Source organism: Saccostrea echinata, unplaced genomic scaffold, assembly GCF_033153115.1.
Source record: "Saccostrea echinata isolate AGI-Se365-2 ecotype Australia unplaced genomic scaffold, CSIRO_AGI_Sech_v1 ptg000045l, whole genome shotgun sequence".
Taxonomy (NCBI): domain Eukaryota; kingdom Metazoa; phylum Mollusca; class Bivalvia; order Ostreida; family Ostreidae; genus Saccostrea; species Saccostrea echinata.
The window spans coordinates 3,323,813-3,349,393 of NW_026889794.1; the positions used below are offsets into that span (position 1 = coordinate 3,323,813).

General features: G+C 32.8%; 1 protein-coding gene across 1 annotated transcript; it reads right to left on the reverse strand.

Moving 5' to 3' along the window:
* Positions 1-11,587: 11,587 nt before the first annotated feature.
* Positions 11,588-12,803, reverse strand: LOC133201637 (uncharacterized). The gene has a single exon (XM_061337426.1). The coding sequence runs from the start codon at positions 12,476-12,478 to the stop codon at positions 11,588-11,590; it is 891 nt and encodes a 296-aa protein (XP_061193410.1). The 5' UTR covers positions 12,479-12,803.
* Between the last annotated feature and the right edge of the window lie 12,778 nt (positions 12,804-25,581).

The following is a 25,581-nucleotide window of genomic DNA, read 5'->3' on the forward strand; positions in this document are numbered from 1 at the left end:
GGCTTTGCTGTTTTTGATAAAAATTTTTTTTAAAAATTCATTGTATGCCTATGTAAAGTTTGTTCACCCATTGGGGCCCACCCTACCGCCAGGGTCTTGATTTGAACAAACTGAAATCTACCTGAGGATGCTTGCTGTTATATTATTGGAAATAAATTGGAGATAATATGTTTTATGCATTCATATGTATCTAAGCATTTTTGTGTTAAAAATTTAGCTATCTGTATTTTATGTAATGTGTTAACTTAGGCTCCATAAACTACTCGCATGTTATGTAATGAATAGTCTCAGGTTTTAGGGACCTTGTGGTGTTTAGCTAATAGTTACAATGTGATCACGTGATCAGTATCAATGTTAGATGCTCAAGCTGCAAGTGTCTGTTAGATGCTCAAGCTGCACTGATCAACACCTAATAATCATCCAGCGGATTGTCAGTTCATAAGGACTTATATGCACAATCGGTTTAATTTGTTAGTGTTGATGTTATTTGCTTTGTGACTGGTTTTCCTCTCCATCGGAGCCTGTGAACAGTGAAGGGTCAAAGTTCACTGTAATGGCGGGTCGGACGATTGTAATTGGAAATTCGTTTGTTAATCGACTTGGCAAGTTTATTGAAGACAATACGCCAGTATTGAACCCTTGTTTGGATCAGGACCGATTCATTGTGATGATGCGTAGTCAAGTGGGACTAACATTTAAAGGTTTGGCGACATGAGGAACATTCTGATTTTTCCCCCATAGCCCCAGGCATTTGTTTCTTAGTTACAAATCAGGGGTAACGATGTGTCTTTCAACACCCCGGGAAAATTGTTCGGAATATCATTTAATTACTTTTTTATTTACGTACCAAATGCGACATTCTGAAGACACCGAGGAATTTTATCGGACCTTCAGCACTACAGGCTAAATGGAGTTCTTCCAGGGCTACAAAGTTATTCAGTACCGATCCAGTACACATAGTTACATGGTCAATACATCAATAGAATCAAATATACAGTGAACAACACTTGCAGAAGTCTAAGGCCAGTATATAAAACTTAATATTGAAGCAAAAGATAAATTTAATATATATGTAATGTATAGGGAATAAGTCTGAGAGTAAGATATAAAGCAATAAAGAAAAGAAAAATATTATTGCATCTAACATTGTATCAAAAGATTACTCTCTGTCAGACTAATATGATTTTTCAAGAAATTTGTGCACACCGTGCTAAAAGGTTTGTAAGTACATGAACTTTCATACATCATGTCTAAGTACATGTAAATCATGTCACACAAAGGACATAGTTTGTATATTAGGGCAGCATCACAAGCAGCTGGGTTAGGTTTCTCTGAAAATGACATTCAATGTATGGGTATAGGGAAACCTGATGCAGTCAAGAGATATATAAGCACAGGATCTTTTACTCTTTTTCTCCAATACATTGTCCATTTTCAGAATTATTTTAGTCAGACAGGGTTTCCCATCTTCCTCTTACATAGGTGTTTATGCAAATAGTCTTAGATGGGTCAGATTATGTCTGCTCTCCCATTGTAGGCTATTCCTAGATCAGCTTTTGATGGCCCAGATTATGCCTGCCACCCTCATGCAGGCTGTCCTTAGATTAGCTTTAGGTGGTTAGGATAATGTCTGCCACACTTATTCAGGCTGTCCCTAGATCACTTTTAGGTGGTTCAGATTATGTCTGCCACCCTCATGCAGACTGTACCTAGGTCAGTTTTAGATGGGTCAGATTATGTCTGCCATTCTCCATATACATTATCAGTTTCAGACGGGTCAGGTTATCATATAACTTTGTTGCCTACAATTAATTATCAGGTAGTATGAATTGAATGCATGAAGTTTTGTTTTTTTTTTTTTTTAATGCTTTATTTTTGAAAAAGTTTTCATATACATAATATCAAATAATACAGACATATATGTACAAACACACCCACACCCACACACATCCACACACATCAACACACTCACTGTGCACCTTTCCCAAAAAAAAAAAAAAAAAAAAAAAAAAAAAAAAAAACAACTGTTCAATATTACAGATATAGTTATACTAATTAGAATTTTCTTATATTAACAAATCAAATCAAACATTGCCCATTTACTATACATATTAGTTTTACAATGAAAGTTACTTTCACAATATTTTTCGATTTTTCTATAGTACTTAAAAATGTTAATTGCTTCTGTAAATTTAGGTATTGTACATTGAGATCTTGAGTGATACAAGTACTTTTTTCCTAACAAGATAAGAAAATTTTCAAAACAACTTCCATCAATGTTACCAAGCATCACCTTTTGTTTTGAAATTACATAATCATTTTCAATAGCACAATACCAATTTTCAAAATCTCTCCAAAACCTGGTTACATGTATACAGTCATAAAAAAGATGAATCAATGTTTCTGGATCTGTTTTACAGAAAGAACAAACATTATTTTCAGCAATTTTTATCTTGTGAAGAAAAGAATTTGTGGCTAGGAAGCCCATAAGAATTTTATATTGAAAGTAAATAATTTTGGTGTCCTTTGTGCATATGGATGTATTCTGAAGGGAAAACTTCCAGTGTTTTCCTGTGATAGGTTCATTTAAATAAATCTCCCATTTTAATTTTTTGGGCTCTGGTGCCACAAATTTCTTATCTTTTATAACTTTATACAGAAATTTCATACTTGTCACAGACATCATTTTTTTGTATAACACATTTCTCTGGTTCTACAAATTGATTACCTCTATCTCTCATATAAACAATTATTTCCCTTTTGACTCTTGATGGTACTCTTGATACAATATTAAAATAGTTTAAAAAATTATTAGTACCAACCATATTCTTGACATCATTAAAACACTTAAATTTTCCATTATCTGTCAATAAGTCTTTCAGTATTCTAAAACCTTTTTCCACCCAAGAGGTGTAAAAACTCCATTTATTAACATCAACAAAATTTCTGATATCAGAATATAAATAATCTAAAACACTCACAGGATTTTTTTTAACAATTATAAGAGCTTTGATAACATCTTTCCAAAAATCATTACCAATGTAATTCAACAACTCTGAAAGTTTTTCTTTGGTTAAATGAAATACAAAATTAATATCTTTTTGATTTAAAATACAGCATAATAATTGCTGCCATGCTCCACTGTTGTCTGTAAGGACTCTCTTTATCCATTTAAGCTTTATATATGATATGAAGGAGGATAAATGAATCATATTTAGTCCACCTTCTTCAATTTTACCTATTAAGGTATTCCTTTTTACTTTTTCCACCTTGTATGCCCAAATAAATTGAAATAAAATTTTATTGATCTCATTAAGAAGTTCTTTTGGTGGATTTGGTAAAGCTGAGAATAAGTGTATAAACTTTGGAATAACTAGCGTTTTAATGACAGTAATCTTTCCTATGGGAGTTAAATCTCTTTTTGCCCATGATGCAAGTAATTTTTTGATAGAATTTATTTTGGATTGATAATTAATAGTCACAATATTTTCTAAGTTTTCTGTAAATATTATTCCTAAAAGCTTAAAGGTGTCACCACCCCAATTAATTTTTAAGTCTTCGCATAGAGTTTTTTTGATCCAGCCTTGCTTCCTAACCATATTGCTTGAGATTTTGAAATATTAAGTTTCAAACCAGATGCATTTCCAAATTGTTCAATTAATTTCATCGATTCTCTCAGTGATTTTTCACTTCCATCTAATGTTAAAAAAGAGTCATCTGCATACTGTCCTAGCTTGTTTTCTTTCCCATTAATGGATATGCCTTTGATATTTTCATTTTTCTTCAATGAGATTGCTAGTAGTTCTACTGTAATGATAAAAATGTATGGTGCTAATGGGTCTCCCTGTCTACATTCACGTTCAAGATTAAAAAAGGAGGATAAGTTTCCATTATTTATCACACAGCTTGTGCTGGATGAGTAAAAAGTATTAAACCATTTAACTAATGACTCCCCAAAATTAAAGGACTTTAATGCTTTAACAATAAAATCCCATTCTAATGAATCAAAAGCTTTTTCAAAATCTAATAAAAGGAGCAAACCAAACTGTTTTTTATCTTTTAGGTAATCTATTAAATCATATAAAAACCTGGTATTTTCACCTATAAAACGTCCTTTTATAAAACCTTTTTGGGTATCACTTATAATACTGGTCAGCACATTCTTAATGCGATTCGCTATGGTACTAGAACCAATTTTGTAATCTACATTTAATAATGAAATAGGTCTCCAATTTTTCATGTATCTTCTATCCTTTTCCTCTTTAGGAATGCATGTAATTACCCCCTGAGATTGGAACTGTGAAAGTTTTCCAGTTAAAAACCCTTCATTTAAAGAATTCATAACAAAGATACCTATATCATTCCAGAAAAATTTGTAAAATTCCATTGTAAACCCTCTGACCCTGGTGATTTTTTGTTTTTCATATTTTTTAGTGTCTTTGTGCATTCTTGAAGTTTCAGAGAACCTTCACAATTGTCTCTTTCTTCATCAGATAATTTGACGTTATGTTGTAAAAAGATATTTTCAGACAAAAATGTTTCATTATTTTTATTTTTTTTACTTTTATATAAATTTGAGAAAAAAGACCTTTGTTCATCCAGAATGTCAGACTGATCTGAAATATGTTTACCATCTGAGTTTATTAATTCAGATATTGTTTTATTTAAGAAATTTCTTCTTTCTAATTTACAGAAATAGTCAGAATTTTTTCCCCCCATTTCATACCAGGTAGCTTTTGAGCGTAACATTAAACCCTCTATATAATTTGACCTAGAATTTTGTAAAGTTTGCTTTTTTTCTTCAAGTGTCAAAATATCTTCTGCTTTTCCTGAAGTATTTACTTTTCCTTCCAAATCTAAAATTTCCTTTTCTAGTTTTTTCCTTTCTAATTTTTGTTTTTTTGATCTTATAGATGAATATTCTATTGTTAAGGATCTGATTTTCATTTTCAAAACTTCCCAGAAAAATTGATTACTTATACTAAATTGAATACTCTCCCTTTGCTCAATATCTCCTGATACCCTATATTCCTCAATTGTTTCCAAAATACATTGCTTTACTTTTTCTATATACTCATTTTCATGTAATAATTGACAGTTAAATTTCCAGTAACCTCTCCCTCTAGTACTGTCACTTGTTTTGAACTTTAATACAATTGCTGAGTGGTCAGTTCTATATCCTGGAATTATTTTGGTATCTAATACTTTACTAAAAATGCAATCAGATACAAGAAAATAATCGATTCTACTTTGAATAACTGGGTTTGATCTTCTCCAAGTGTACTGTCTTACTTCCTCATTCCAGATATTAAGATTCTTAACATTGAAAGTGTCAAGTTCTTTATTTTGAACAACATTCCAATCCCCACACATAAGGATAGACATGTTTTCTAATTTTGTAATTTCTTCTTTTATGTTTTGGAAAAATTCTGGACTATCATTATTTGGACCATACAAATTTACTAAAGTAAATCTAAATTTATTTGCTGAAATATCCATTATAATATATCTACCCAAAGAGTCATATTTAACTGAATGGATATCTAATTCAAAGTTATTCTTGAAAAGTATTGCAACTCCGGCTGAGCTGCTTGTATAACTACTGAAAAAAGATTTGTAGCCCCACTCTGATTCCCATAACCTTGAAGTCTCATGAGTACTGTGTGTTTCTTGAAAACAGATAATAGAGATATTTTTATTTCTGACCCAATTAAACACATCTCTACGTTTTTGACTGTTAGAAGAAAAACCTCTTACATTCATACTCAATATACCTAACATTTCTTTGTTGCTCATTTTAGTTTTATCAAATGTCATAAATAAATTTCAGCATTCTTTTTAAACATAACTTATAAGGTATAAAAGGTGCACTAGAACTCGAAAACAACTTTACATACATCCACACTCCACACACACTTACATTCACAAAAGTCAACCATACATTTGGCATACCTCGCCTTGAAGTCATAGTCCCACCTGTACCGGCTCCTCCTGCTAATTTGGCTTAATGTAGACAATTTAACATTTGATTGTTTTCATTTTTTTTTTAAATTCTTGGTTATTGTTTTTTTAAGCTCTTAATATTTGGTCAATATTATCCATGACATCAATTCGGTGTCTTTGTCCACTCCTATCCAGAACAAAAATGTGACCATTGAAGTACCAGGCACTATCCACGAGATGCTGTTTATTCTTCGCTTTTAAGGATCTTAAGAGCTGTGCATTCATGCTGGTGATGTGGTCTAACATGATGAAGTCATCTTTGAGCGTTTCGCGCTTTGTAATCACAGATTTTCTCGCCTCTGCTGTATTAAACTTCACAATCACAGGACGCGGGTGTTGTTTGTCACTGGATGGTATCCTGTGAATGGCAAGGATTTCCCGCACATCGAGGGTAATGCCTGCTCTCTGAGCCACGATGGTACAAAACTCTTCTTTCAGTTTTTGGCCTTGTCGTTCAGGCCAGTTGAGGATCTTGATATTGTTCTTTTGCGAATACTGCTGGTTAAAATTGGCCATACTGACTGCTGTGTTGGCTAGCTCGTTTACTGTCTTCAGCTTGGTCTCCAGTTTACTGATTTGTTTTTTAAGTTTCGAAACATTTTCCATATTGGTATCATTATCCATCATGAGTCCATCTACTTTGTCTGTTAACTGTTTCCTTATTTTAGCGACATCTTCAGTATGCTGTTCTTTCTGTGACTTCAATTCCTCTTGGATCTCTGATTTTATATCTTTCAAAATCTCTTCCTTTATACTGACTGTCAACTCCTCCTGTAATTCCTTCTTGAGATCTTCCTTAAAGTCAGCCACTACACTTCTAACAATTTCCCTTATATCATCCTTTGTAACTATCTTTTGTATTGACAGCTGAATTGATGCCAACGCACACTTTATTTCCTCAATTTCTGAAGAATCTTCTTCCCCTGCAGAGGAAATCCTTCTCTGTTTTGAAGCTGGTTTTGAAGATACAATTTGTGATTTTATCTCTGATGGCACTCTTGTAAGAAAAAGAATTGATTGCTTAAGCAATGGAACAGAAACTTTCTCATTTTTTTGCTCTTCTTTTGTGTCCTTGGCCTGTTGATCAGCCATTGTTACACTGTACAATGGTTCAATGAACACTGCCTCTAAACACACACACAAGGGGTTACCTGTTTTTTTTTACACTACAACTCCAGGTACATGGAATACATGTGAACACAGCTCAGTGCTTCCATTAACACTTAACACTTAATACAAAATAATAGATTTTCACAAAGTCCACTTTTCCAAATTTTCTTACATAAACAAATCCAGCCTTTTTTATGGATCTATACCACACACTATTAAGTATTTTGTCCACCAAAGAAACACTTTAACACTCTAAAAATCCACTTTTTAACAGAGGAGCAAAAAAACACCACCTCACTCTACAAGCATGACCTTGACCTTCCTTTGTTTGTGTATAATTTGTTTAGGTCAGAATAATGTCAGTTATTCAATTAAGTTGTCAGAAAAGTTTCACTTACTTAAATCTTTGCTGTTTTTATGCAAATCATGCCAGACCTGGTACTGAAAATTAATGCTCATCATTTATTCAATCTTAATATGGTAGGTTTAAGGATATGTATAGAACTATTTGTCATTATTTCTTAGGTACAATATTGTATTTAGAAAATTCCCTGTGATGTAAAATAGATGTATGGGAGTTGTTTCCCTTGGGTGGCGGAAAATCCGATGTAGTTGGATTTTGGTGGCCTATTGTTGGTTGCCACCTTTTTTTTCACCATAAGTGTTTGATAATATTGTATTTTTGATTACTATCATGCTGTACCTCTAAGTTTCTGGAGATCCAAATCCTGGTGTATATACAAATGTAGAAAAACATAGGATCTCCCAATTTTCATGTCTTACCTTTGTGTCATTAATAAATGACATATTTACAACTACATTCATTCTTAGTTTTGTATTCTGGCTGAAAAATAACAAAGCTGCGGGAAACAATGTGTTTAAAAAATTTTCATTCTGAGCATATGGGAGGCATAAATATAAATATGACCAATTATGGCTTTGCTGTTCTTGAGAGAAGAATATTTTTAAACATTTTTCCAATGTATTACTATGTAAAACTTTGATCACTCATTGTGGCCCCACCCTACCCCTGGGGATCACAGGGTTCTCCACATTTGAAAATTTAACCATCTTAACAATGCCTAAGCTTTTTTATCTTGATGGTCTATAAAAACTTACTGCTGGCATACATAATAAAAGTATCATAACTTAATATTACCAGGAGCATAAAATTGACAAAACTGTAATTTTGCTTTCTCTATTCTGTTTTTTCTTAACGTTTTTTTTTTTCTACATATTTGCATTTTTCGCCGAGTTTCCTCCATTGTTTACTTCTCCACGTGCCCCAGTGCTAAAAATAGCGCCACGCGACATTTTATAAACGTTTATTAACCTTTATAAAGGTAACTCTAAAACCAAGACGACGATTGGCACTTACAGCTGTACGTACACTTTATCAGAAATATAATAAAGTTAATATTTGAAAACAGAGCATGGGGAATTGGTTTAATACAAAGGAATAGGAAATTTTGAAAGGGTTAATTTTTTTCTGGGTACAAAAACTTGGATGGGATGCTTGTCGATTATCATGTTGTTACTGCTCGTTATGTCATATTTTGTAAATCTGTTATCGTGAACACGTTGAAATTCCCGAAATTACATGTGTATACAGGAAAATTAACTCTCAAGATATTGATCATCAGCTGATTGACTTTCCATTGTCACACTTCACAGCGTAGTCGGTTATCAACTACCGTGTTTGTTTAGCACAGTCCGCTTTCTCTCGAGGTACATGGCAGTCGTAAGCGTAGTATAAACACAATTAACTACTCAAGTCATTAAAAAGTAGGTGTCAATACTGAAATTCAATAAAATCTAATCATGGCGGCCGCCGATTTTGACCATGGCGCAGCTCGTTTAACCATGACGCACATAAATTTAACCATGGCGGGCCACCATGGTAAAACCCCTTGTGGATCATGATTTGAACAAATTTGAATCTACACTACCCGAGAATGCTTGCATATAAATATGACCAATCATGGCTTTGCTGTTTTTGAGAAAAAAAAGTTTTTAAAAAATCATTGTATACCTATTTAAAATTTTTATCACCCATTGTGGCCCCACCCTTCCGCCGGGGTCATGATTTGAACAAAGTTAAATCTACATTACCAGAGGATGCTTGCTTATAAATATGACCAATTATAGCTTTGCTGTTCTTGAGAAGAAGATTTTTAAAGATTTTTCCTGCTATGTATTCCCATATAAAACTTTGATCGCCAATAGTGGCCCCACCCTACCCCTGGGGGTATTGATTTGAACAAACATAAATCTACACTACCTCACAATGATTCCACATACGTTTTATATTTTCAAGCACAGTGGTTCATGAAAACAAGATTTTTGAACGATACCATTAATTTTTCACAAATTCATAATTATCTCCCCTTGGAAGAAACCGTGGCCAGGGATACTTTATGGTAAGATTGGTTGAAATTGGCCCAGTGGTTCTTGAGATGAAAATGTGAAAAGTTTACGACAACGACAAAGCCATTGACGGGGAGGACAACGACGACAGACAACGGACAAATTTAGATCCGAAAAACTCACTTGAGCCTTCGGCTCAGGTGAACTAAAAATTATTGCAACAGGCTGAGTAGCAACTATTTGTCCCTTTCATGTGTAAACGATTGAGATTTCGCTATTAAAATTCACAAATGTTTTTTATAATAAAATGCTCGTGTAAAAGCGCATTGAGTTGACCATAGGGTAGAATATACACAAGTGAGAAATTTCTATTGGAAAAGGAATAACGTTCTTTAAATACATTTTTTTTATGTTTCAGATTATATTCTCTTGATAGTTTAATTTCATAACAGCTTCAAACTGATAAACCTACAAGGATTAATCAATGATCTAAAACAACTCTCATAGCAAGACATGTAGTGACTACATTTCCATTCATTCTTTAATATTGGAGGTACACATCTTTTTCCGCAACTCCTCCTATACCACTGAATAAAATTTAATGAAACTTTTACAGAAAACCTATAACATAGTGCCATTGTGTACATCCTCCTATTCACATCCAAATTATTTCCGAATGACTCAACGTGCGTGATTATAAAATATAAACAAGATTTCATTTTCTTATATTTAAACATGTATAAAATTAATATGTAACTAACAATTCAAAAATATATTCAATACAAAACAATGTTCTTTCCGTATCATTTCATGATATTTTATACACTATGTTTGGAACAATACCTTTATGATATTAAAACTTTCCAATAACTGTATGTCTAATTATCATATTATTATCCTTCAGAATTATACAGTCAATCTGATTGGTTAAGAGCATGTCACGTGCGAGGTGACAATTCGTGATGTTTCCCTCACATGCAGGATGACAACTGTGTTGTATCCCTTTAGATGACAATGAAATTGCGCAGGCGAGCGTGCAGGATGACAACTGTGTTGTCTCCCTGTAGATGAACATAAAGTGTTGTAAGCGAGATAACTCATATTTATATATAATTGATATATATGTTGGATCGGTAAACAATAAATCTAACGGTTTCGTCAAAGTTGCCAGTTGGCATACTTTTAGTATGAAATAAGAGCAGTGGGTGGGAGAGCACAAGAGGTGTGACTGTTATTTGTTAATAATTTAGTTTCTTCAAGATAAGAAAACTATTATGGACTGTTTAGAAGGGAGACATCACAAATTATCAGATCTGAGTTGGGTAATAACCCTGGGCGCAATTACCCTCGGATAACAACCCTACTCAGACCTGATACTAGTAATTAGTGATATTTCACTTATAAACCGTCCATAAATATATATTGTTGCAAAAGTAATATCCAAAGCACAAATTTTAAGAATGCCGTTAACCAAGGTCGTATTCTGTGTTTCAATATTTGCTGAAGTAATAAACATCAAGCATGTTGCATTAACATCAGTCATATTTATCGATAAATAAATCATTAATTTTACACTTTTCACACAGGTTCAATAATGATTAATCTGGTAATTTTTAATTACTTTTCCCATAAACAGATATTCGACATAAAATCAAGCGGCTATTTCCGGAGGTCACACACTCCCTTCCACTGAAGTATTTACAGATATGTTTCTTCTCCTAATTATGACATTTTGCCATGTTTCAGGCTTAAACTGCCTGATTTCAAAATCCACGAGGTCTTGATTTATTAGATTTAGTTTCACCTGTCTCCATTTACATATGGTTCAAAATAGAAATTAAATTCATATTCCTCCTAATGATAATTCTTCCAAAAGACTTGGAAGTACATGTACTTGGAATTCCAAATGCTTTCAAATACCACCAAGTAATCATTAGTGATTTCAAAAGAGCTGACGGAGACTTTAATCTTCTATTCACGGGTTGATTCTCTATTGATTGAATATTTTAGACTTGGCAATGATTACTTTTTATACAACATATGTGTTCATGCATTAAGTGTATTCAATTTTGTCACTGGACAAAAGATTTTTCACAAGTAAAATTAACTATTCAATTTTAAATCTTTTATACATTGAATACGCACTTATTCCAGAAAAAAATCTGTAAAATATCATCAAAGGCACTAGAATGATATCCATGTAGTTAACATTGTTGTGGTCGTTATACCGAGTTAGAGAGATAATACTTCTGTTGTATGAGTTCTCCAACCAGTATGTCAAGTTTGTGATGACCAGAATTATTGAACAAGACGATATCACGTTTGAGCCACTTTGCAGCATTGTGTAGCGACAAGAATTGATCAAAAGCAAAGTCTGGAGAAAGGTTTCAAGCATTCCGGATATGGAACTAAGAATGATAAATTTCGAGATGGTAAATCCAGATACACCTGCTAAAAATTCAAATGTGAAATATGCCATAATTCCAGTGGAGCTTAGAATCAAGATGTATTCTCGTATAATCAACGGTTTCTTGGTAAAATTAGAATCAAGTTTGATTTTACGACTGCATACATACACTATAACAAATGTGCTTAATGAGATTAAACTCTGACCAATGTCGTACACGATAATCACACTTTTGTTTTTCCATTTATAAACAAAGTTTAAAAGAATTGTAGAAATAAAATGTGGTACATTAATGAAAATCCCAAATATTAAAGCCAGGATGTAAATACCATTCACTCCTTTAGAAACAGCATAAGTATGTCTGTCATGCATATCACCAGTCAAAAAACTATATGTGGTACGTCGTTCTGCAGTTTGGCATTCCTGTGCATTTTTCCACAGGGCTACAAGAAGGGTCGAAGCAAGAACACAGAATTCTAACTGAGGTGGTAAGAGCATGGAAGATACTTTTCTTCCTAATGTCTTTTGGATTTTTGAAGCGTGAAAGCAGGAGTTGTTATAAACACCGGTAGAATTTCCATTGGCAAACATATTGTGAATGGTTGAACTGTACCATATGGAGAAATTAGCCGCAATGATGCAGACAACTGAGAAATGGAGATGAAATGTTGAATGGAACTGTGTTCTTTTGTAACAAGTGAGAAAAACAATTTGCGAGACTATAAAGAGAAAGTAAATTAGATTTGAGAATAATAAAAATGAGTTAAATGCGATGTCGTCTGGTCTTGTTACCACACATTCTAGAAAAATGATTATTTTTAAGCTCAAATACGTCACAAAGGCCAGACTAAATAGCCACAAGAATCCAAGCTGTAAATTTATAGATGGATCATCGTCTGTATTTCCCAGTTGTGGTACGTGGCTTTCATGACATCTGGAAATCAATAAACTCACAATAGAGATCAGTCCAAAGGTGGCAGATACAGTAAGAACAGCCCACTTACCAAGAACAATAGTGTCATCTACAGTTTTTTCTCCGGATAATACTCCAAAAATAACAAAGAGTCCCGCCAACACATGTGACAAAAACAACTTTGATGCAACCTGTCCATCGCGGTCGGTTTTATGTTTGATTGTTGCTGGAAATATCGGTTGTAAGATAAGTCTATAGGCAGATTTGAAAAAATTCCTCATTTCTGATCCAACTTTTACAAAATTACATAATATATATAATTTAAAGTGCAGGAGGAAGGTACGTTTCTACAGTTATATTTCCTCATTTCAATCACTTTGTTCAAGTAGTAAATTCACTTTATGCTAAAAATATAGCTGAGTTGTAGACAGCCACAAAGAGTTTTTATCTTCTCCAAAACGTCGTTTTATATAGTCGTAATTTGGGGGAAAACATCTGATTGTTTGATTTTCTTTATTACTTTGTCTTCAGCTAGAATAAATATAAAATTAAAAGATTTAATTCTTGTAAGTATTATGATTAAACAGTTTGAATCCTAGTTTGAAATCCCTGTGGTTAATGGAGACAAATGCAATATAAATTACTTACGTAACCTGCTAACTGATGCATCTGGTCTGAATTTTATTACTGCAGGGATTTTATCAAAAAGATATTTTGAAAGTATATTTTCAAAAGATAATATCCATTTGCTGAGCGATAAAAAAGCTATTCCAAAAGGCCATCCTCAGAATATATATATATCGCCTGGTGTGATTTGCCCATGTCTGAAACGAAGTGTGTACAGTCTATCTGTTTTAAAGATAGCAACACAACTGAAAACATTGTGATTTTTTCACGTGTTTTTTATATTTATTATGGTCTTCACGACCTATTATGTGCCTTTCCTTGATATAATCATTAATTTCTAATGAGGCACAACCTATTACATAATATTTTCAAGTTTTATTTTATAAGGATATTTTTTACAGACTTACAAATCGGAAATATAAATCGGTAAAGGAAACCAAAAAAAAAAAAGAGAATTTTTTTTTGGTTAGATGTCATACTTGGAGTAGACATTAAAAGATATTAAATGCTTTGAAAATATTATAATAACAATTCAGATACGTTGCTAATTGTATAAAAAAAATTTCTCGGATTTATAATTTTCTTTGTGAAACGATCTTAAAAAAATATTTTTAATAGTTTAAAGCTGGCCTTACTCCTGGCTCATTACTTAACAAACCTGAATTTGCACTACCTGCGTGCATGCTTATGAAATTGAAAAATCATAACCCTGGTATTCTTGAAAAGATTTTTGAAGAATGTTTTCAATGACTTTCCGTGTAAAATTTTGAGCCCCTATGGTGGCTTCACCCTCCCCTCTTGGGCAATTTGAAGAAAAGAATATGATACATATTTAATCTCTCAAAGAAAATTTTGGTCTTTGATTTATAGGTTTTTTTAGCTTCTTATTTCATGCATCTGGTGCATCAAAATTGGTACCGTATATAATTTACATTATGACCCCTGGGTCGGAACCACTACTGGTGGATTGTTAGTCCCCGAGGGTCTCTACAGCCTAGTAGCTACGTGCTTTGGAACTCGCTTGAAAATACGGAAGTATATTTAATTGCTGTGGTAAAATTTAGAAATCTATTTCAAAATAAAGGATTATCTACCTCTTGCATAGCTTTGATCCTTCCACATATATGGCTCTAGTTTTTGGCTCCTTTTTTCAGCTCTTCAAAGTCTTTTTTATTTAAATATTTTGGATTTCCAACGTTTCAGCATTAGTATCACTGAAGAGACACAATTTGTCGAAATGCGCATCTGGTGCATTAAAATTGGTACCGTATATGATTTACGTTCATGTTTAATAAATCTTTTTTTTTTTCAGAACATAAAATCGTATAACTTGAAGTTGATATCATTTATTGTAGTTCCCCCTGACAATGTAGTTCTTGGATACCAGGTCTTCCAACAATCTGTTGGAATTTTCCATGGGCATTAATTGTGCTCCTCTATTATTTAAAAGTGATATCTTTTTTAAAGATTAACTAAAATTTGAATTTAAAGATCATGTACAATATTACTTTAATAGGAAAAAAATCAACTAATAAAATAAAGACCTTTATACAAGGACAATGATTTGGCAGAAAGCAATTTGACATGTGAGAAAAGAAAAGTTTTTTTACAGTTTAAAAAAAAAATGGCTGCGCTGCTGCTGGGGAAAAGAAGATATTTTAAAGAATTTTTTTTATTTTTGCTGTTTCCAATGATCGCTGTTTTGAAAATTTTAAAACGCCGAATGCACAAGTAGACTTGGTGAATATCGTATTAAGTTTGTCCCAGCAATGTGCAAAAAAAGTTGCGGCCAAATTTTTAGGTGATGCAATAATTTGTCTCTCCGACTTCTTTCGAGCTGACACGATTCATATCCTTTTGAAAAAAAATGTTCAAGACCTCCAGGGAATGCCAGTCAAAAATGAATCACTTTAAATCCTTTTGTTTGGTTACCAAACGTTCCTATTCTGCAAATGCATGCATTTCTTCCTGTAATTGTTAACTTATCTCTTTGACTGTTCAGAAGAATGTTCAAAATCACATCAAGAAGATATGTTAGGCAATTAACAAAAATCAATTTTGAAAAATCGAATGAAATGGCCTTGATTAAAATCATTTGATCTTGGCATTATTATCTCCACTATAATTCTGTTAAAATGTACCTTATTTAACGTTTTCGAGATAAAATGACTATCTTTCATGAACTGAAAATTTTCACGTATAGCAAAGCTAAAAAGTGCTTTCCATCCTTCAAAAATTCCATTTAAATTCTGGGGTCAGTTTTGTTTTCCTATACTATAATTGTTTGACAGTTTTTCCAAAAGTTATATCTCGAGGTAAAAAATTAGCTATTCACTCCTTAGATATCTTCAATATAATATATCAGAACAAAAAGCACGCTTATCTACTGGCTGTGAGTGATATAGCCCTTTCATTTAAGCCGTATCAATCAAGGGTTTGACGAAAGATTTATCAAATTCACAGTTTATTGAAAATGCAAAAAATTTTAAAACTGCCTCAAAAATATTTAATGAATCAGAGAAATATTTTTAAAAAATATAAGAGCAGGCTTCGCTGTTACTAACCTGCACTCCAATCAATTCTCAACACAAACCCATGAAGTGATCTAAAGTGAAGAAAATTCCTCAATCCATCCTCACGAAATATTCTGAAGGTTTGACTCCTTTGCGTTTTAAACAACGTACTCAAAGCTGCTGAGGCGAGTCATAAAAGTGTGCGTTTTTGTGGGTTTTTTTCCCTTGTGTTTATGCAAATGAACTTATTCGTCTGCTGTGGAAAACATGACAGAATACACTCTGCAGCCTCATAGTAAAAATTTTAAACAAATCAATAAGAATGTTGAATTTTGTGATAACAATTGCTGTGGTACCAATAAAACAGGGAAGAATAGAAACTAATTCGTTGACCGAAGAGGACATTTCCTTGATAGAGGAGATATTTTAGAGCATATTTTCGAAAAAATGAAGGGTGCCGATGCCAGGAAAAAGCACGGTTTGTAATAGAATGAAACCTGGAGGAGTCTACCTTAAGTAAGTACATACAATCTACTACACTGATGCCAGAAAACAAGGTTCAAACAATCCCTTTGTGTGGATGTATTTTTAATGTAAAGCATTCAAATTATCAGTAAGGTTAATACAAGGAAAAAATTATTCTTTTTTTCTAATTCCCTTATTGGCTTTGGCTAGTGTGTATTGGCCCTTATGAACTTATTACTGTTGCATGACCGTAGAAACGGGGGTGGGGGGGGGGGGGGTGGGAGGGGTGGTCATGGGGAGTTTATAGTAACTATAGAAAACATAGCTACTTTATGCTTCTGCTCTCTCAATAATGTCTGATGCCTTTTTGTCTTGTCAAGGAATTTTTGCTTGCTAGTGCCCCAAAAACTGAAAAAGTTTGGTTGTGCCCACAAAACCCCCATTCCAACTGAAATTGCTTCGTATGAGCCCATGTTAGAGGGACTCAGTTGAACAAGATGTTTATGCTTTTTGAATTATGTAATTGTATTTACATTTGTAATTGATTAAGAAATAGCTCAGGGAAGTTTTTGAATGTTTTTGTTAATGTTTGAAATAATTTTTTAAAGTTTGAAACTTAACTTGTGTTACAAGAAGTCCCGTAGGAAACAATTTCAGTTTTGGGGACAGAAGGGGGGACCAAACAAAAAATCTTGAGAAACAAAAAAATCATCAAATGTCATTTTTGAGGGGACAAAACCGTAAATTAGCTTTGCTTTTATTGCATTGAATATACAGACAACATTACTTTGGGGAGGGAGAAGGGGGGATTATAAATTAGCTAAGTTTGTTTTTTTTGTTTAACTTGTAATTTTAGTAGAAAAATATACTTTATTCAACTCTGAGAAAAAATTATATATTGGCAAAATTATTGAGAGAGGTACACCTGTTAAACTTCAAATTAAATTGTGAAGTATTTATTGTCAAAATCATTTAGCACATGCCCAACACTTTACCTAGTCCCAGTTCCTTTTGAGGTGTAACTTAAAGTAGAAAAAAATAGACTTTATTCAAGAATTTGAAAAAAAAAATGTACAATGAATTGAAATAATTAGTGGGGATTTTTTTAATGAATACTGGTGCCTAGTTGAATATTTATCTCATGTTCAGAGCAATACAAGAATAAACTCATATAAAGAGACATTTTTCCCAAATAAGTTTCTAATGTTGTGGAAAAAAAAAGCAGAAAAGTGAAAGAGAATTTATGTATATTAATCCATAAGTAGTTTTTTTAATCAACATCGACATTATAATGAAAGGATACACCCTGCATGACCTTTAATTAACATTTTATTACTAGGTAATTAAAAGTTAATGCAGACGAGTAATTTTCTCCTACTATTTCTAAAAAAAAAAACATTTATGAGGCGACAACCTTGCTGAAGCCGTAGTGATTGCAGAACAATGACAATTTAATGTATTTAGTTTATTATCGCTTTATCCCGAACAGAATTTTCCGTTTTTAGCTGTGGAAGAAGCTATGCTGTAGATTGAAGCTAGTGCAGTAAGCGATCCCATCTTGGCAACAGCTTATACGACAGTGACTTCGTATTTCAAAAGATCTTCTCCGAGCGAATCGTTAGAAATACTAGCTATCGCCAAACGAACCAGGCCTATAGAATGCAAGGTGCGGGGCAGGGAGCGGCACCCCCTACTTTTTTTTGTGTATAGTATTTAGCTATAGTAAATTTTCCTTTAGATGCTGATTCTCTCCCCCCCCCCCCCACACACACACACACTTTTTGTTGCTGTAAGGTCGAGCACTGGCAAATTCCAGGTAATTGTATTTTTTGTCAGATTATTTTTGGATATCCCCCCAACTTTTGATCAGTTTAGGTTTTCTAAATGTAACAATATACACATGACAAGGCTTATACTCTGAATGGGTGGTTGTAGTTAAAAGCGAATTGAATGATTCAGAGGGTCCCATGTGCAGGGACAGATAATCAAATGCATCATCAAGCAAATTACCTTTTTCAACTAAAATTAGAAAATAGTTTATTCTGTTGCGATAGAAACTTGAACAATGGGATCGTTTTCAGATCTTATGGGTCTAAGAAATAACATTTAGGTAAAGATCTTTTTTTTAAAACTATCTATGATAGCCACAAAAACACACCTAATAGTTCAATTTTATTAATAAAGTATGATACAGTATGAATATGTGATTTTTATCCGAATCAATTCAATGATAGTTCAACCAATTCAGCGTAGTATATAAATTAATTATCATATTAGAGGTACTTTTAGCACTTATCTCACAGAATGACAATCCCAAAAATATTTTTGCCTATGGGAAACCCCAAATATCTGTCCGATCAGAACATAAAATAAGAGGTGCACAATGGCACTGTAAAATTCTCATTTTTCAATGGTAAAGAAGGAGTTGCAGATAACAAATTGGGTGCAATTAATATTATAGAAAGAATGGCAGTGATCGTGTTTTACTATGGGAAACCCAAATTATGTCCGATCGAAACGTAAAATAAGAGGTGCGCAATGACACTATGTAAGAAATATTCTGTAAAAGTCTCATTAAAGCTGAACACGATTCGTAAAAAGAATGTGTCCGCCATTTTTGATCGGACTCTCGCTATATCTGAAGACCCTATATAAAGGGCCTGACTTAGTCACTGTTCAGTGTAATCAGTCGACAACGGTGTAGACGGACGTATGCTATACAGCACTCGGTAGCGACAAAAATAAGTGTAATACTTCTTCTCATGCAGGAAAGTAAGATACCAAAGAAACTTACGATAGTTATACAGGTCAGTGCAGTATACAAACAAACACAGATACATGTAACTGCAATTAAATGTAAACAAAGGTAAAATAAATGCAAGATAATCAGCACGAACACGGGCCGCCATTCCACGCCGGTACCCATAACAATAAAGCAGTCAAGTGTGACGAATGCGAAGACTATACCCTGGTGTTGATATCGTAGATAATAATATAAAAAATGGCAAAAATGCCTATTTACGAGTCGTGTTCAGCTTTAATCTCTTTTAATGGTAAATGGAGATTTTCAGATTACAGATGGGGTACCCGCAATATTATAGACAGAATGGTTCATGTTTTTCTATGAAAAACCCCAATTCTGTCCGATCGGAACGAAAAATAGGTGAACAATGGCACTATGTAATAAAAATTCTATGATATCTAATAACATTTCATTTATTGGTAAAGGAGGAGTTGCGGAAAAGAGATAAATATCCCCAATATTACAGAAAAATAGGCGCTCTCCGTGGTTTGCTATTGGAAACCCCAAAATATATGTTCGATCGAAACATAAAAAGGAAGATGTATGCACTATGTAATATAAATTTGTTTACTGGAGTTGTGTATACATGTTTCTAATTCGTGCTTACATCAAAAAGCCTCTTACATTAAATAATCTGATATGAGTATTAAAACAGTTTTCGATATGTTCGATGCGTTCAGTGTTTATAGTTAAGGATATATAATACAAACAACTTTTTTTTTCAAAAATCAGCAAAATTTCTAAGACTTATATTCAGATAGGTCACCTGAATAATGTTTACAAGGTAAAGTGGGAGATTTTTGTAAGATTTTGTCACAATGTCAAAAGTGTGTGCAAAAGGTTGTATAGAATAACATAGAAAACGACAAAGTCGCATATCTTAGCACCAAAGAAAACTTACAATTTCTTTATATTTTTAGAGATTTATTATTTATGTTATTTCTATTCAAAATCAGTCAAAATATCAATCCATGCACAAATTGTTGTTTGTGTTATATATACTTAAATTAAGGAAATATGGGGCATGGAAAATAGATATCAAATCTATAACAGTTTATCAAATCGATCGACCAATTATCGGTGATCACTTAAATACGTTATCTGAAACACAAATAACCTTTATGTTTGTAAAAAAAATCATATTAATATTCTTACATAGACATAATGCAAACCAGTGATATCCATTAAACAGACAAGTGTTCATTCAAAGTTTTCAAGATGTTACGTGGTTAAAACACTTCTCACAAAATGAGACCTTCTAAGCCCTCTATTAGGTACTGTACTTTAAGATTGATATCATTGGCTATGAAGATATACCAAATAGTTAAAAAAATCATATAATTGATTATCATTTCAGGGTTTCTTGTTTTTGTCCTGTACACGATTCCTTTTGTTTACTGGATTAGGAGATTGATTACACTGTACTGCTCGTTTTCGTCGCTTTTCACATGTACTAATAAAGTTGTTGAAAATATCCAAAATGAATTCTTGTTTCATGTATAAGCTTCACTCTTCATCCTAAAAGATTTAAAAATTTTTTTTGGTTTGTTTTGTTTTTGTTTTTGTTTTTTTGTTTTTGTTTTTTTTTTTTTGTTGTTTTTTTTTTTTTTTTTTTTTTTTTTGTGATTAATTCAATCCATATCCACTATTGAATTTTAAATCTTTTATACATTGAATACGCACTTATTCCAGAAAAAAATCTGTAAAAGATCATCAAAGGCACTAGAATGATATCCACATAGTTCACATTGTTGTGGTCGTTATACTTTGTCAAAGCAACGATGCTGCTGTTATAGGTATTCTCGAGCCAAAACGTCAAATTTGTGATGACCAGAATAATTGAACAAGACGATATCACATTTGAAACATTTCGCTCCAATGTGTACCGATAAGAATTAATCAAAAGCAAAGTCTGTAGAAAGGTTTCAAGCATTCCAGATATGGAACTAAGAATAATAAACTTCGAAAAGGCAAATCCGGAGACACCTGCTAAAAATTCAAATGTTAAATATGCCATTGTACCGGTTGAACTTAAAATCAAGATGTATTCCCTCATAATCAGCGGTTTCCTGGTATATTTTGAATCTGCTTTGAGTTGATGGCTGCATACATACACTACAACACATGTGGTAAATGAGATTAAACTGTTACCAATATCATATGCGATAAGCACATTTCTGGTTTTCCATTTATACACAAAATTCAGAAGAACTGTCAAAACAAAATTTGGAACATTTATAAAGATTCCAAATATTAGAACCAAGATGTGAATACCATTTACTCCTTTGGAAGCAGCATAAGTATGTCTTTCATAAATATCACCGGTCAATATACTATATGTATGACGTTGTTCTGATGTTTGGTATTCCAGTGCATTTTGCCAAAGGGTTACAAGAAGGGTTGAAGCAAGAATACAGAACTCTAAATGGGGTGGCAAGAGCATGGAAGACACTTTTCTTCCTAATAATTTTTGGACTTTTGACTCATGAGAGCAGGAATTGTTATAATGGTGGGTGTAATTCCCATTTGCAAACATACTGTGTATTGTTGAACTGTACCATATGGAAAAATTAGCAGCAAGTATACAAACAATCGAGATATGAAGATGAAATGTTGATTGCATCTGCGTTCGTTTATTGCAGGTGAGAAGAACGATTTGCGAAACTATGAACAGAAAGTATATTAGATTGAAGACCAGTAAAAATGAATTAAAGGCGGTGTCGTCTGGTCTCGTCACTACGCATTCTAAAAAAATGATAATGTTTAAGCTCAAATATGTCACGAAAGCTAGACTAAATAGCCATAAAAATCCAAGCTGTAAATTCACAGACGGATCTTCATCGGGATTTTCAACCTGTGATACATGTCTTCCTCGACATCTTGAAATCAGTAGACTGAATACGGAGATCAAACCAATGGTGACAGAAACAGTAAGAACAGCGTACTTTTCAACAACAACGGTGTCATCCACAGTTTTCTCTGCTGATATTACTCCAAAGATGACGAAAAGTCCCGCCAATACATGTGACAAAAACAATTTAGATGCGACCTGTCCATCACGTTCTGTTTTATGCTCGATCGGTGTTGGAAATATTGGCTGTAAGATAAGTCTACAGGCAGATTTTATAATATTCCCCATTTCTGACGCAATTTTAACAATTTTTCAAATAATCCAAAGTACATATTACGTATATATGTTAGTAGTTATTTTTAAATGTATTTCCTTGTTTTAATCACCATTTTCAGTCATTGTTTGTGATAAACAGTCACAAAGAGACTTTTTTAATCTTTTAATTCTTCCGTGTTTATGATAAAGACGTTCGATGGTTTGAAATCTTTTTCACTTTGTCTTCAGCTGAAATACAAAATTCAGACCATTTTGTCACTTTTGAATTTAAAACACAACTTGAATCCCAATTTGAAATCATCTATTTAGTAAAGATAATTGCAATAAAGAGCACTCACTTAGATGTTCTGACCTGAACAGACAGTTAAGAAATAAACGTATGTGGACTGCTTTGTTGGATTTAATAACATTTTAGCACAGTTCAATCAATGATTTTTATTCGTTTTTAATTGGAGGCATTAGGGAAAAAACTGAACAGGAAATATATACTGCTGGGGATATATTTGCAAACATTTATCAAAACTTTATTTTCGATACATAATTTCCGCTTGCTGGACAAAAAATGTTCCTACAGATAAGTCAAAATAAATGAAACACTTGCAATGATAATCCAATGGCAGGGTATGTATTATTACAATTACAACAATTTAGAGATTGGCAACAAAACTGGAATTTATTTTGTACGTATATTTTATATTAATTGCCATTCTTTAATCTAAGCGGAAATACTCCCAAGTATCTTTAAACAGGTCTTTTTTTACAAATCTAAAAATACGGAAATATTTTTCCTCGATATAATAGACGAACATTGATTTAAAAAAAAAAAAAACTTTTGGTTCGACGACATGTAACGCTTCAAATGTATTTTTTAAAAAAAGAAAAAAAAGTCGACCAATAAAGGAGCAAAATCAGCGCCTATCAAAATTCCAACAGTTTGTTGAAAGACCTGGTAATAGAAGTGTTTCTGAATATGAATCGGATTAGAAGCTGAAAATGAATTTGAAACGAATCTGAATCGGAATGATCTCGATCCCGATTTGAAAACCGTAAAAGATATCATCACACGAAAATTTCTTAATTATACGAAGTATAATTATAGTAATATATGATTATGATATTTTTCTGTGATTTATTTTTCACTTTTACGATGACAAGAAATATTTGTATATGGAATTTAAAAGTAAAAAACGCTTGAGTCTCCTCCTTCTGAATTTAAGTAGTTCATAAAATTACTTTTGCGAAATAAAGTTTCATATGTCATTTTAAAAATGCCAAGTAACAATTATGACCAAAAAAGTGGATGATATAAAAGTCAAATTCTATAGAGTGGATAACAGAACAGGTACCTTTTAAATTAACGGGAAAACCTGCTCGTAGAGTTTATTGTTGTATTAATCACCTACTTACATAAATATTTTACCTCGCAAGAATCGTGTTCTGGACTCTTTTTTTTAAAAATATTCTGTGTAAATGTGTACATACAAGTCCATTTAAATATTTATTTGTAATTGAAAATTATGTCGAATAAATAACTTCTTCAGCAACCCCATGGCTATTTTCTCAAAGACAAAATTTTTGTCGAAAGTTTTCTGTGATCCTTTCACTCTGCGGAAAATTTCCATGATTAACTTGTTAAAATGAGGTGTAAAAAGCTTAATTTGTCCCCTACATCTCAAAGATTTTTGCCTGCCCCTCGTGTCTTCATTTACTGACAATTGAAAAAAAATTATTTCGAGGAACAAGTATATCTAGTGAAATCAATACAATAATTAAAAAAAATCTGATAGGTTTCGTATGTATTGAAAAGAAATTTGTTACTACATATAGTATTTAATATGGATCTGTAGGATGCAATTACAGTACGGGAATTCGGCGCAACTAAAAAAAATTTCTAAACGAGACAAAAAAGAAAAGTTACAACCTTTATTTATGAGGGACACGACCGTAATTTTGATAATTTTGATCTGATTATATTTTGTAGTATATAATGGCAAAATTGATAGGGTGGGGTGGGCTACACATCTCCCCAGTTCTAACGAGCCTGATGTCATACAATGAATTCCAACGACTAAAACTGAAAGGCCGTTCAGTAGCGATCAAGTGGTGGAAGGTGTCAATGTCAAAGTAGTCCAACCCCTCCCCCCCCATTTGTCAGATTTATTAAATTATATGTAATATAGAAAGCAAATATGAACTCCCCCCTTCCCCCTTCCTTGGGAAACAGAGACCTCTTGTAAGTTGGTCGAGGGGAATTACACAAGTCCAAACACACAGATTGGTTTTTCACGTCTGGAGAGAGTTGGGCTTTTTTTCGGAGAATACAATTACTTCCAGGATATGGTCGTGGTTTTGTAGGGGGAAGGAGGGGGGCAAACACATTAAACATTTGAAAGAGGTTACAGATTGATATTCCAAATTAAAAAAAAATTAGTTATCATAGTCTCAATGGACACCTTAATTTTCAAATCGGGATCGAGATCCCTCCGATTCAGATTCGTTTCATATTCATTTTCAGATTCGGATTCGTTTCATATTTAGAAACATCTCTAATAGAGATGTTTCCGAATATGAATCGAATCCGAATCTGAAAATGAATTTGAAACGAATCTGAATCGGAGGGATCTCGATCCCGATTTGAAAACTGAGAAAAATTTCAGCACAATAAAAGTTCTTAATTATACCATGAATAATGATAATCATGATAATATTTGAGTATTATTATTTTTCTTTAATTTATTTTTCACCTGTACGATGACGAGGAATATATGGAATTTAAATTTGAAAAGTGTTTAATTTGAAACTCCTCCTTATTATGAATTTATTATTACTAATAATTACATAATTACTTTTGGGAAATACAAGTACATGCATCTATGTTTAATATGTCATTAAAAAATGTCATGTAACAATAATAAAAAAAATTGTGGATATAATTATATTTTTGTCATTGGAATGGGGATGTTATATAAGGGAGTAGTCAAATTCTATAGACTGAATAACAGAACAGGTATCCTTTCAATTCACGGGAAAACCTGCTCGTAAAGTATTGTTGTTATATTATTCACCTATTTATATTATTTGTTCCTCGCAGGAGTCGTGTTCTGGACCCTATTGTCTAAAAACATTTTGTGTAAATGTATATATACGATTCATTTTATATATTTATATGTAATTGAAAATTGTGTCGAATAAATAACTTTCTCAGCAACCCCATGGCTACTTTCTCACAGCCAATTCTTTTTTTCG